This window comes from Phyllostomus hastatus, unplaced genomic scaffold (genome assembly GCF_019186645.2).
Source record: "Phyllostomus hastatus isolate PE091 unplaced genomic scaffold, TTU_PhHast_1.1 phas_scaffold_385, whole genome shotgun sequence".
Lineage (NCBI taxonomy): Eukaryota > Metazoa > Chordata > Mammalia > Chiroptera > Phyllostomidae > Phyllostomus > Phyllostomus hastatus.
Genome location: NW_025334026.1, coordinates 7,319,428 through 7,332,290, shown reverse-complemented (window position 1 = coordinate 7,332,290; position 12,863 = coordinate 7,319,428). Strand labels below are relative to the sequence as shown.

Below are 12,863 nucleotides of genomic sequence, written 5' to 3'. Positions count from 1 at the left end.
TGCCACTGGACCTTCTGGACACCTACTATATTAGGTTACTCTACCAGGGCTGGGAGACATAGCAGCTCTGCCTGATACATAGAAACAACACAGGAAGGCTGCCAAAATGTGGAGACAAAGAAACACATCCCAAATGAAAGAACAGAACAAAACTCCAAAAAAGAACTAAAGAAAACCAAGACAAGCAATCTACCACATGCAAAATTTAAATCCCTAGTTATAAGGATGCTCAATGAACCTCAGAGAGAGTAGATGAACTTAGAGAGAACATCAACAGCATAAAAAAGGACATGAAAACCATAAAAAAGAACCAGTCAGAAATGAAGGATATACTAACTGAAAAGAAGAATAATTTACAGGGTATCAACTGTAGATGAGAATCAAATCAATTATTTGAAATGTAAGGAAGCATAACATACCCAATCAGAACAGCAAAAAGAAAAAGAACTTAAAAAAAATGAGGATGGTATAAGGAGCCTGTGGGGCAAATTTAAGTGTTCCAACATTCCCATCAATGGTGTGCCAGAAAGAGGAGAGAGAGCAAGAAATTGGAAAACTGCTTTAAAAAATACTCCAAGGGAATTTTTCTGAGTAAGAGACAGTGGGAGCAGAGCTAGGAAGCAGAGAGACCTCCCAATTGTATGTGGTACTTAGTTTCCAGGGACCTGCTACAGCTGCAATCCAGTAGTAAAATAAATTAAAGCATTAACCCAACTCCCTGCCAGCTGAAATCTTGAAAAAAAATAAAAGAAAAGAAATTAACCATTTATCTACAGTACAAAGGAGGCTGTGGGCTGGGCTAAAGGTAAAATATCCATAATCTCATTTAAATCTAGAGGTAAACTATAATTAAAACCATGCTCAGCCCAGTTCAGCCTGACCACCCAGCTGCCCTAGCTGCCTGAGAGAGGGAAGAATGTGCTCCCTGTGGGAACAAACAAAAATACTATCTAGTTCATTCTCTACTCTTCTTTTATACAAAAGTTCCAGTATAAAATAAAAACTTCTAAGATACATGAAGAAGTAGATAAGTATAACTCATAAATAAGAAAAAAGTCGAGACCCATGCACAAGAATTTTAAAATAATATTATAAATATGGTAAAAGAATTTAGAAGAAAATAATGAACAGAATGGGGTGAAGAGATGGAGAATTCTAGCAGAGAAACAGAAATTATAGAACTAAAAAAGAAATTATCAGAAATTAAGAAATCATTGGATGAGTTTAAGAGCTGATGGAACATAGTAGAAAGAATCAGTGCTTTCAAAGGTAGATCAATTAAAAACTAGTCAAAGCTGAGACTCATGCTGGAGATAGTAAAAAGACAGGATCAATGAATTTGGCTTATTATGGTCAAACTCCTGAAAATCCAAAGATAAACAAAAAATTTTATAGCAGTCAAAACAGAAACTATTATATTCATGAGAATTTTAGATGACTTTCCATCAAAAACAATGGAAACCAATAAAATAATATCTTTCAAGTGCTAGAAGTAAACAAAGAAACAATATCCCCACATACAAAATAAATCCCCCAAATCTGTCAACCTAGAACTCTACCCAGCAAAATATTCTCATATAATGAAGGAGAAATAAAGACATTTTCAAATAAATAAAAGTTGAAAGAATTAGTAGCCAGCATATTCTTAACTACTATAAGAAATAATAAAAGATGTTCATCAGACTGAGGGAGAAATGATTCCAGATGATAATTTGGATCTTCAGGAAAGATTTAGGAAAGATTTGTGGCGACAAGGCATACAGCATTACTACCTGGCTTTTTGCAGAAAAGTGTGCAGCTCTTGTCAGACAGCAACTACTATAAACAAACAAACAAAAAAGAGGTACAGTATAGCTAACAAGGGCAGATAAAAGGGAATACTAAAATATATAGTATTGCCCTGGCCCATATGGCTCACTTGGCTGTAAACTGAAAGGTCATGGATTTGATTCCCAGTCAAGGCACATCACTAGGTTGTGGGTTTGTTCACTGTTCTGGGCATATGTAAGAGGCAACCAAATGATGTTTCTCTCTCACATCAATGTTTCTCTCTTCCTTCCCTTCTCTCTCTCTAAAAAAAAAAAAAAGAACAATAAGCATGTTCTCAGGTGAATAAATAAATAAATAAAACATATTCATATAGTAATGCAAAGGAAGGCAGGAAAAGAGAAACAAAGGGACAAAGACAGATGGTTCAAACAGAAAACAAACAGCAAGGTGGTAGATTTAAACCCAGCCATGTGAGTAATTACATTAAATGTAAATGGGTTAAATATTCTATTTAAAGCCAGAGATTATAAAATGAGATTAACAAAACCAGCTATATCTGTTTATAAGTAATATACTTTAAGTACATATATAAGATGCAGATTGAGAGTAACAGGATGGAAAAAAATGTACCATGTATATAGTATACAGAAAAACAATATGATTATGTTTATATCAAAGTAGACTTCATAAGAGTATTTCATAGTGATAAAAGAGTTAATTCCTCAAGAAGATGTAAAAAGATATGCTCCTGATAATGTAGATTCAAAACACATGAAGCAAATTTGATAGAAATAAAAGGAGAAATAGACAAATTCATATCTTTCCCTGAAATTGTTAAAATAGACCAAAAATCAGTAAGAATGAGAAGATCTGAGCCACACTATGCAACAACTTGACTTAATTGGTATTTAAAACACTCTGCAATAACTGCAAAATACACATTTTCACAAGTGAAGATGTGAGGTCACATACTAACCATAAAGCAATTTTCAATACATTTCAAAGGACTGAAATCATACTGAATGTGTTCCCTGGCTATATGAAATTATAACTAGAAAATCTCCAAATATTTCAAAAGTAAATGTCTTTCAAAGAAGTCTGGGCTTTATCCTGGAGTACCAGGGGAGCTATTCAAGGATTTTACACAAGGGGATGATTCATCAGAGTTGAGCTTTGAAAAATAACTTTCATTGAATATAAAAATATACTAGAAGAATGCCTCAATACACTCACATACAAAAAGATAAATAAGTCATAATTCATGGGAGAAATGAGGAGAAACTGATTTAAGGCAGTTGAACGGAAATAAGATTGAATCAAGGTATTTTCAAATGTAGAATCAAGAGACTTGGTAACCAATTAATTACATGTGATCTAAATAGGAATGCTATGGATGGAGATAGAAAAAAAAAACAGAAGAAGTAGGGTTTTAAAAAAGATTTTATTTATTTATTTTTAGAGAGGGAAGGGGGAGAAAGAAGGAAACATTAATGTGTGATTACCTCTCACACACCCCCTATTGGGTACCTGGCCCACAACCCAGGCATGGGCCCTGACTAGGAATTGAACGGGTGACCCTTTGGTTCACAGGCCAGCACTCAATCCACTGAGCCACACCAGCCAAGGAAGAAGCAGTTTTTGCTGTGTGTCAGAACTAGAAATCACAAGTGTGCATTACAGACTCTCCCTTTAATGCAAAAGTATCAATTTTGACTGCTGTAGCTTCCTACTGTTTGGTTCATGGATTTAACCCAACTACCTCTCAGAGCTCACTTGATTAATCTTTCAAGTTCCTACCATGGGTTCTGTACCCTGATACCTGTCTTTCCCATTTGACAACTTGCTGTCTACTCAGGTTTTCTTTTTTTCCCTCCTTTCTTTTTGTTATTGTTGATAGTATTACCCATGTTCCCCATTGTCCTCCTCTTTGCCCCCCTCTACCTAGCCCCCACACCCCCTTTCGGCCTTCACCACATTATTATCCATGTCCATAGGCTATGCATATATGCATATATGTTCTTTGGCTAATAATCTCTTCTAGTTCCCCCACCCGCCTCCTTTCTGTGATCTGTCAGTCTGTTCCATGTATAATAGTAAGACTGGAACAGTCTTACCACAGATGGATACATGGAACAGACTATTTTGTTTGTCAGTTTATTTTGTTCATTAAATTCCACATATAAGTGAGATCATAAGGTATTTGTCTTTTTCTGACTGGTTCATTTCACTTAGCATAATAATCTCTACTCAGGTTTTCAATGGGATATTTCATTCATATTTGGATCTGCTTTTCAGCTCACTCTTCAGGTTTAGTGAACAGGTCTTTGAACTTGTTTTTTTGTTTCTGTTTTTTGTTTTTTGTTTTTTTTCTTGATCCATGTGCACTGAGGACTCCGCTCCTTCTGTCTGCTCATTGGGTCAGACACCATGAAAATATAGATGAGCAGCCTTATCTCACTCCTACTCTACTATCCTAGTATTTAGTTTCTACCTATCAGGGAAGTTTGGACAGTAAGTTCAATTTTGGACATTGTCTGAGGTCCTCATGAACAGCCACATGGAAATATACAGAAGGCAGTTGGAAATTCTGAGCCTGTGGCTCAGGATAGAGACCCAGTGAGAGATACAGATTTATGATCATTAGCAAATAGGTTGTAATCAAGCTGCATGGATCAGCTTGATCAAGGAGACTATAAAACAGAGGTCATTAATCTGATGTGGTTCAGGAACATCTATAAATCCACAGAACTTGGATGTAAAATTTTGTGTATATGTGTGTCTATATTTCTGAGTAGAGATCCACAGGTTTCATTGGATTCTCAAATAGATCTGTATACCTAAAAAGATTATAAACCTGTGGTGTAGGGAGATAGCTAATAAAGATGCAACCCAAAGGGCACTATTTACTGAAATATACTACAATTAAGAGTCTACGGTGGGAAGGAGTCTGAAATGTGTTAGCATTTAATTTCCAGTTTACTATATGAGTCATAGTAACCATGAAGCACATGATTTCTACTCAAACCTGGGCAGAGTGTCCCCAGAACATGCTGACTTAGACACCACTACTTCTAGACTACCAGAATTGTATTAAAAATGAGCAATTATAAGCCTGGAGTTTTGGATTCTATATTCTTAGTCAAAAAATGACTTAATACCCACTCTCACCCCGTAAATAAAGGGTACAATCTCCTCAGCCACCTTCTTTCTCCGGAATCTATCTCATGTCACAGCTCACAACCAAAGGTCACTTTTTAAGCATTACTTATGACACTTCATGGTCATTAATATTTTTTACCATCTGAGTTTTTACAGGCAAAAAAAGCTATGAAAACACATAGGATTTGGACTGCAAGAAGCGCTATGAAATCCAGCTCCACAAAATAAGAATTATCACAAAGAGCTCAAAAATGTGATTATGGTTCACAGTTTATCTTTTTTTCCTCAAAATTATTTGTCACCTTAGAGATAGACAGCGATGGAAAGGGGGAACATTTTTCTTTCCAGTGTGTGTTTTGAAGCACTTTTAAAAGTTACAATGTGTATGAAACAAATTCTGTAGTCACATGGATTCAAGCCACAGCATTCTTCCCAAACTACTGCTCAAGCAAGCCAAGAATAATCTAGCCAGCCAATTTGAATGCAGAAAACTATAATGTCTACTGCCTGGGAAACCTCTAAATATCATTTATACATGCAGCTTGGTTTATAAAAAACCATTTCAGTATTGTACAAAGGAAAAAGCTTTGAATTATCAATTAGCAAGACACAATCAAGCATTGTAATAATGGATACTAGACTGATATGCAATTAATCTTTAGAAGAATGTAGCTTGCAAAGCTTTAACATATAAAACTTTTTTAAAACTTAAAAGATGGTTCATAAAAGAATATATACATATAGGTAAAACTACAGAAGTTTCAATTACATTAATCAATGAAATCTATTAAAATTAGCAACAATCTAAAGTAAAATGAATATTATACTGGTTGTTAGATTTAAAAAAAATTATCAACATATATCAAACACCTTAAAAAATATCAAGTATTTTGACTTGGTTTAATTCCACTTACATTAGTCTAACCTAAAAAAAACACACCTTAAAATGTAAGATGCATTCATTGTAGCATAATTTGTCAAAGAGAAAACTTTAAACAACAAAAGGAAAATGGTAAAATGAGCTATAGAACATATACCAGAGAAACATTTTATTTGCTCACTTATTCACTCTTTCAGAAAAGACTTAAGGTGGCTAATGTAATGATATATTACATAACCATGAAAATTTATGTTTAAAAAGCATGTGCACAATGAGAAAATGCTCATAAATATTAAGAAGAAAGGCTTGGGTAATTATAAGGTTGTAGGGAGATCACTGACATAAATGAGAATGCCAAAGAAAGGCAAGAAATTTTCATTTTGAAATTGAATAACTGATCAGTGAACTTATGCTAAAAGCTTTCTTGTTTATATTGTAGTTTTGTTACAGGGGACCTGGCAAGATCGTGGGGGAGCAGGGAGGGACCCTCAAGGCAATGCAAGAGCCTGCACAGGCCCTGGAGAAGGGAAGGGTCAGAAAGTGCCAGAGGCAGTGGGACTGAAGTTACAGCTGGAGTGTGATAGATTTCCAAACCCCTGGGGAAGGGTAAACAAACTAGCTAGTCTTGAGACACAGCAGGAGGAGGCTTACACAGAGTATGCATGAGCCGGAGAGGTCACAGCAGCATGTGTACTGTGGAGTTTGTCGTGGCAGTCAGGGGGAGGTGCAGACCTCCCAGACTAGCCAGGAGGCCAAAGCCTTGAGACCAGTGGGCCCTGGAAACCATGGTCTGGTGGTGACTCTGCCCCTCCCAGCATGTGGCAGCCTAGGCGACTGGAGCTGCACTGCACAGTCTTGCTCCGCCAGGTGCACACCCATACTGGCTAACCAATGACAGGAGGGATGGGGTGCAAGCACTGGGCCAGCGGGTAGATACAGAGGAAAGAACAGTGCACAGCAAATAGGTCACCAGGGTGCACAGACTCCAAAAGATGCCTGAAGCTGGACTGCAACCAGGAACCAGCTAAGCCACCTTGATGGTGGTGCTACAGTCACTTGCATTTCCCTAGGGACAATATTTTAAATGGAAGAAGGAATTCCAAGTTCAGCTTCAAACTAATTTGTTCAAAGTTGGGAGGATTATTTTTCTTTGGGTATTTTAGAGGGAATGGGCTCTGAAGCAGAACCTACCATTCTTTCAAAACTGGGTAGTCTTTGAATAAATGACCTTTCTCCTTTTTCACCAAACCTCTGCCTCCAGAGTTTAGCTCCACAATTCCTAGGGACTTCCTAAGTGATGAGAGGAACAATGGTGTCTCTTGTTATGTTAGTGAGGTGACTTTTGGACACAACCTAAGGATATGGGCTGGGTGCCACTAGGATCCAATCATGTGGTCTGAGGTTTGGAACTTTCAGTCCCACCCTAACTTTCAAGGAAGGGAGAGGGCTTGAGATTGAATCAATCAGCAGTGGCCAAAGACTTGGTCAATCATGACTATCTAATGAAGCCACCATAAAAACACAAAAGGACAGTTCTTAGGCCTTTTTTTGGAGAGCTTCCACCAAGGGGAACCACAGAACACTACCATGTGCTGGACCTCAGCTCCATGAGGATAGAGACTGCTTTATAAGGGACCCTGCCCTATGCACCTCTTCTTGTGGCTATTCATTCCTATCCTTTAATGTCCTTAGTAGCAAATCCATAATATAAGTCAGTAAACTTTCTTGAGTTTTGTGAATTTAATTCTAGCAAAATTAATCAAACCTGGGGGTGGGGGTGGTCATGGGAACCTCTGATTTGTAGTTGTTCGGAATAACCTGTGCTTGCAACTGGTATCTAAATTGGAGGGTGGTTTTGTGGCAAAGAGCCCATACCTGTGGACTCTGATTCTATCTCTGGATAGATGGTGCCAGAATTGAGTTGCATTTTTGGACACCCTTTTGGCATCAGAGAATTGGCTGGTAGTGTGGAGAAGCCTCTGTACACGAGTTGGAATTTTCGCTGAGAACCCTTTCATTGTGTGTATTTTATAATGATTTTTCAAAAGTATAAATGCACTAAGGTCTGATTTGAAGTAGATTCAACTGGTAAGGCTGAAATATATTCAGACTGGCTCTTTGAGTTTTCAGCTTTTCTAAAATAATATTTCATAAATATATGAGTATAACTTATTAAAAAGAAAAGCTATAATTACATTTTAATAGCAACTTTTTCTCAGCCAGAGGGTAATTTATTGCACCTGTTTAATAATTCTAATGTAGCCAATGTTTAGTTTTCAAGTATTAAGAAATCATTCTTAATCTAAACAAAGACTTAAATGTAAAGTAGTCATTAGATTCAAACAAAAACTAGAATTAAGTGAGGTTGTTAGTAATTCTGGCATTTAAGCAAATTTGTGGTAAATCAGCTATAAGGAAAAATCTCCCCAACAATATGCACTATTCCCAGAAATTGTGCAAAATATATTTAAAAAATGGTCCCCATAGTTCCTGGGAAGAGCCACAATTTTCCTTAAAATGCAGTGGAAACAAAGAATTCTACAAATAGAGTTTTTTTTAATTTAAAATAAATTTCTGATTATAAAAAAAGCAAGAAACAAAATTTAAAAAATAAAAACTTTTCAAGATCCAAATTTCATATTCAGGTTTCTCAATTCCCTTTAAAATTCTCACTTACCCTTCTAGTGTTTTCAAGGATTTTGGGATCAGGTTTTCCGTAGTTAGGTGGATTGGCATATGGGTCATATCCGAGTTTGGCAAGCATGGGTGCAATCACTGCCATGTCTTGTAAAACATCTGCGGGGATTTTCCCAACCCATTTTGATAGCGCTGCCACGTTGACTGGCTTGATGACTTGGTCTGTTGATCTCTCCACTCTGAAAACAATATAGTATGAGTAAACATTTATTTAGAATACCAAAAACTAGTGTTAAAGGACACTGAAAATTATTTTTGATAACTTTAAAAGTTGTGTCTCAATTATAAAGCTATTGAGACAGAAGCCACTCATCAGGCTTAGCACTATTTACCAGACATTTTTTAATGTTCTAAATTTGACAGTAATTACTGGCAACCTCAGATTTCTAGAAATTGGAGAAAGGGTCAGTTGACACCATCTTCACAAAATGTATTACCATTTTAACTATACCATTTAGAAAAAAATACAACTGCTTAGTAAAATAACCAGTCAACTTACTTGAAATGCATCAAAAAGAAATAAGATGGACAGATGAATGACTAGATGTAGAAATATGTGACAGCACAAATATAGCAAAGCCTTAATTGTATAAAAGTAAATTTTAATTGTATAAGATAGTGGATGTAATTTTATTTTTTTTTTTTACATTTCAAATTTTCATAATAAAATATTGAAGAAAAAACAGCTAACCATAATCTACTAAACTTGTAAAATATTCATCAGTTCTATTTTTCTCTTGACTTCCTGAAGAACTCTATTTTCTAAGGAAGAAAAAGTGCTGCTTATGAGTTTCAATATTACAGAATAAATGTAGTCTATCTTTTAACCTAGAAATTTACTTTTAGCTTATAGTGATTATATTCACTATATTTGACTAAATAACTCATAAGTTTAGGAAAAAATATAACATGAAATGACATCTGGATAAAAACCAGTTCTGAATTAGTAGATTTTGGCCAAATGACTGTAAAACAAAAGTGCTTAAGAGTGTTTTATATCATAATACATAAATCATTCAAACATAGTATTCTAATAAAGGTAAAAATCCTTTTTCTTTAAGTATGTGACCTCTCACTACAGATTATCACTATCTGATGAAGAATCCTCCAAACAGTCTCCTTGCCTAAAACAACAGATAAGAGAAAATGAATTTATTCTTCTCTGCAATTCTGTGAGGCCACTGGCTCCAGGTTTCCTGACTCAAGAGCCACATTCTTTTTTCCTCTATTAAAAATTTATACACTGGCCAAGATGGAGGTATAGGTAGATATGCTTTGCTTCCTTTCATAACCAAAAGGACAACAACAAATTAAAAAAAAAACCAGAATAGCCAGAAAATTGAACTGTATGGAAGTCCAAAAACAAAGGAGTTAAAGAAGAAATATTCATCTAGACTGGTGCACCGAGGCAAAGAAATATGGCCCAAATGAAAGAACAGATCAAAACTCTGGAAAAACAACTAAGTGATGAGGAGATAGCCAACCTATCAGATGCATAGTTCAAAACACTGGTAATCAGGATGCTCATAGAAATGATTGAGTACTGACATAAAATAGAGGAAAAATTGAAGGCTATGTAAAGTGAAATAAAGGAAAATATACAGGGAACCGACAGTGAAGGGAAGAAAACTGGGACTCAAATCAACTATTTGGAACAAAAGGAAGATAATAAACATCCAACAGGGACAGAATGAAGAAACAAGAATTCAAAAAAATTAGGACAGGCTTAGGAACCTCTAGGACAACTTCAAACATTCCAACATATGAATCAGAGTTTCCAGAAGGAGAAGAGGAAGAGCAAGAAATTGAAAACTTATTTGAAAAAATAATGAAGGAGAACCTTCCCATTCTGGCAAAGGAAATAGACTTTCAGGAAGTCCAGGAAGCTCAGAGAGTCCCAAAGAAGTTGGACCCAAGGAAGCACACAGCAAGACACATCATAATTACATTACCCAAGATTAAAGAGAAAGAGAGAATCTTAAAAGCAGCAAGAGGAAAGGAGACAGTTACCTATAAAGGAATTCCCATAAGACTGTCAGCTGATTTCTCAAAAGAAATCTTCTAGGCAAGAAGGGGCTGGAAAGAAGTATTCAAAGTCATGAAAGGCAAGGACCTGCATCCAAGATTATCCAGCAAAGCTATCATTTAGAATGAAAGGGCAGATAAAGTGCTTCCCAGATAAGGTCAAGTTAAAGGAGTTCATCATCATTCAGCCCTTATTATATGAAATGTCAAAGGGACTTACCTAGAAAAAGAAGAAGATCAAAACTATGAACAGTAAAATGACAACAAACAACAATCAATAACTGAACCTAAGAAACAAAAACTAATTAAGCAAACAACTAGAGTAGGAACAGAATCACATTAATGAAGATCATGTGGAGGATTATCCGCAAGGGAGAGGAAGGGGGATAAAGGGAGAAAAGGTACAGGAAATAAGTAGCATAAATGGTAGGTACAAAATAGACAGGGGGAGGTTAAGAATAGTATTGGAAATGGAGAAGCCAAAAAACTTATATGTATGACCCATGGACATGAATGAAGGTGGGGTAGGGGGGAATGCTGGAGTGAGGTGGGGAGGAGGATAAGGGGAGAAAAAAATGGGCAACTGTAATAGTGTAATCAATAAAATAAACTTAAAAAAATTTATCCAGGACTTAACCCATTGCTCTCTTCACTCTACACATTTTCCCTGGATGGCTTCATCTCTAATAATCTTTGCTTGACTTTTTTTTTACCTGCGTAAAGAACATCGTGGTTTGTCCAGGACAGGTCCTGTTTATACCTGTTGCCCCAGCTTAATTATTAATATAGCACATCTCACTCTCATAAATGTCCAAACTGTATAATAAATTATAAGGTCATGCTATTCATATACTCTATGCACACCACAGAACTAAGATGGTCCAAAACTGGAACCATCATCTTCTGCTCAAAATTCATTCCTCTCTTCATGTACATCTTATCTTGATAAATGGCACACCACCTATCCACAAAGCAAATCCAGGATCTAGGGTGGAACAGAGAAAAACTAGGTCCAGTTCAACAGACTTGGAGTAGAACCATCTCTCCTCCATTTCTACTGCTGCTAATTTCATTCATTTTACCACCATTTCTCACCTGGATTACTACAAAAGCCTCCTAATTTCACTGCATTTAAACAGTTGGCTTTCAGGCCCAACTACCGATCACTCCACTGGAATATAAGGAAGGACTATGTCTGATTAATCTTATTATCACCAGCACCCAGCGCAAGACCGTAAAATAGATACTCAAAACAAGTTTATTAAATAAATAAGAGCTTTTCATAGAATAGAAACCCTACAAAGTCATTTTATACAAACATGCTCAAGAGAAGTCAAGAATGATACCTTCATAAGGAGATCAATTGACACAAGATGAAATAACTAGAGAATATCCAGGTACAAACTGCATGGTATCTACTGTGAGTGAATTAGGAATGTTAAAGAATGAGAGCCGTGTCTGCAGAAACATCTCCAGAATTTTTTAGAAAGGTTTATAGTAATCAAACAATAACATTTTCTACTCATTCTATGTTAGGCACTATTTATATGATACCTCATTTAACCCTTAAAACAACCTTAAGAGAAAGACATAAGTCCCCATTTTTCAAATGTGTAAACTGAGACCCAGAGAAAGTAAGTGATTTATTCAGGATCACACAGTCTGGAAATAATGAAGTTAAAGTTTGATCCCATGTCTGTCTGACTCCAAAGTTCCCATTTTTTTCCCAGTTTCTCTATTGCCATCATATTGATTACCTCCACCTTTCCATTGTATGCCTCCCTGAAAATGCTGGCCTTTTGCCCTGCATAGAGTGAGCAAGTTGGTTGGTTGCCACAATGGTAAAAACATATAGATGTACTATACACATAACACGTATTTGAAGTGCTGTGCTGGTAACATTTAACAACCTGCTCTCCAGGGAAGAAAAGGCCAGGATTTGTTGCATTTACTGATGTTTATGGTGCAAAAACTCCGACCAAAGCTTATTTCAAGCTACCAACATGAAGTCACCAACTGCAGAGTTGGGAAGAGATGTTCAAAACGAGCTTTCTGTAGCTGCGGCAAGCCAACTCCAGCAGACAACTAAACATCTACAGGGCCACAGTCTCTCATTTCAAATTCTGAAACCCAAAAGGCTCTAAAAACTAAACATATTCCTATAACTTGTTTAGCAGCAAAATGTGACTTGAACTTATAAAAATCTATGTATAGTCTTTACATGGTATAAACAATCATACTCTTTGATGAGGAAATATTAATGTGTTTGATTATAGAGTGTTGATCCAGAACCAATAGAAGATATTATTATATAATAATACATTATATAATA

At 36.1% G+C, this 12,863-nt stretch overlaps 1 protein-coding gene across 1 annotated transcript in view; it reads right to left on the bottom strand.

The window, feature by feature from the left end:
* Positions 1–12,863, bottom strand: part of TPST1 (tyrosylprotein sulfotransferase 1) — a 112,707-nt gene that overhangs the window by 36,569 nt on the left and 63,275 nt on the right. Inside the window, exon 3 of the mRNA XM_045819624.1 lies at positions 8,487–8,685. Coding sequence (XP_045675580.1) covers positions 8,487–8,685 — 199 coding nt within the window. The remainder of the gene's footprint in view (positions 1–8,486; positions 8,686–12,863) is intronic.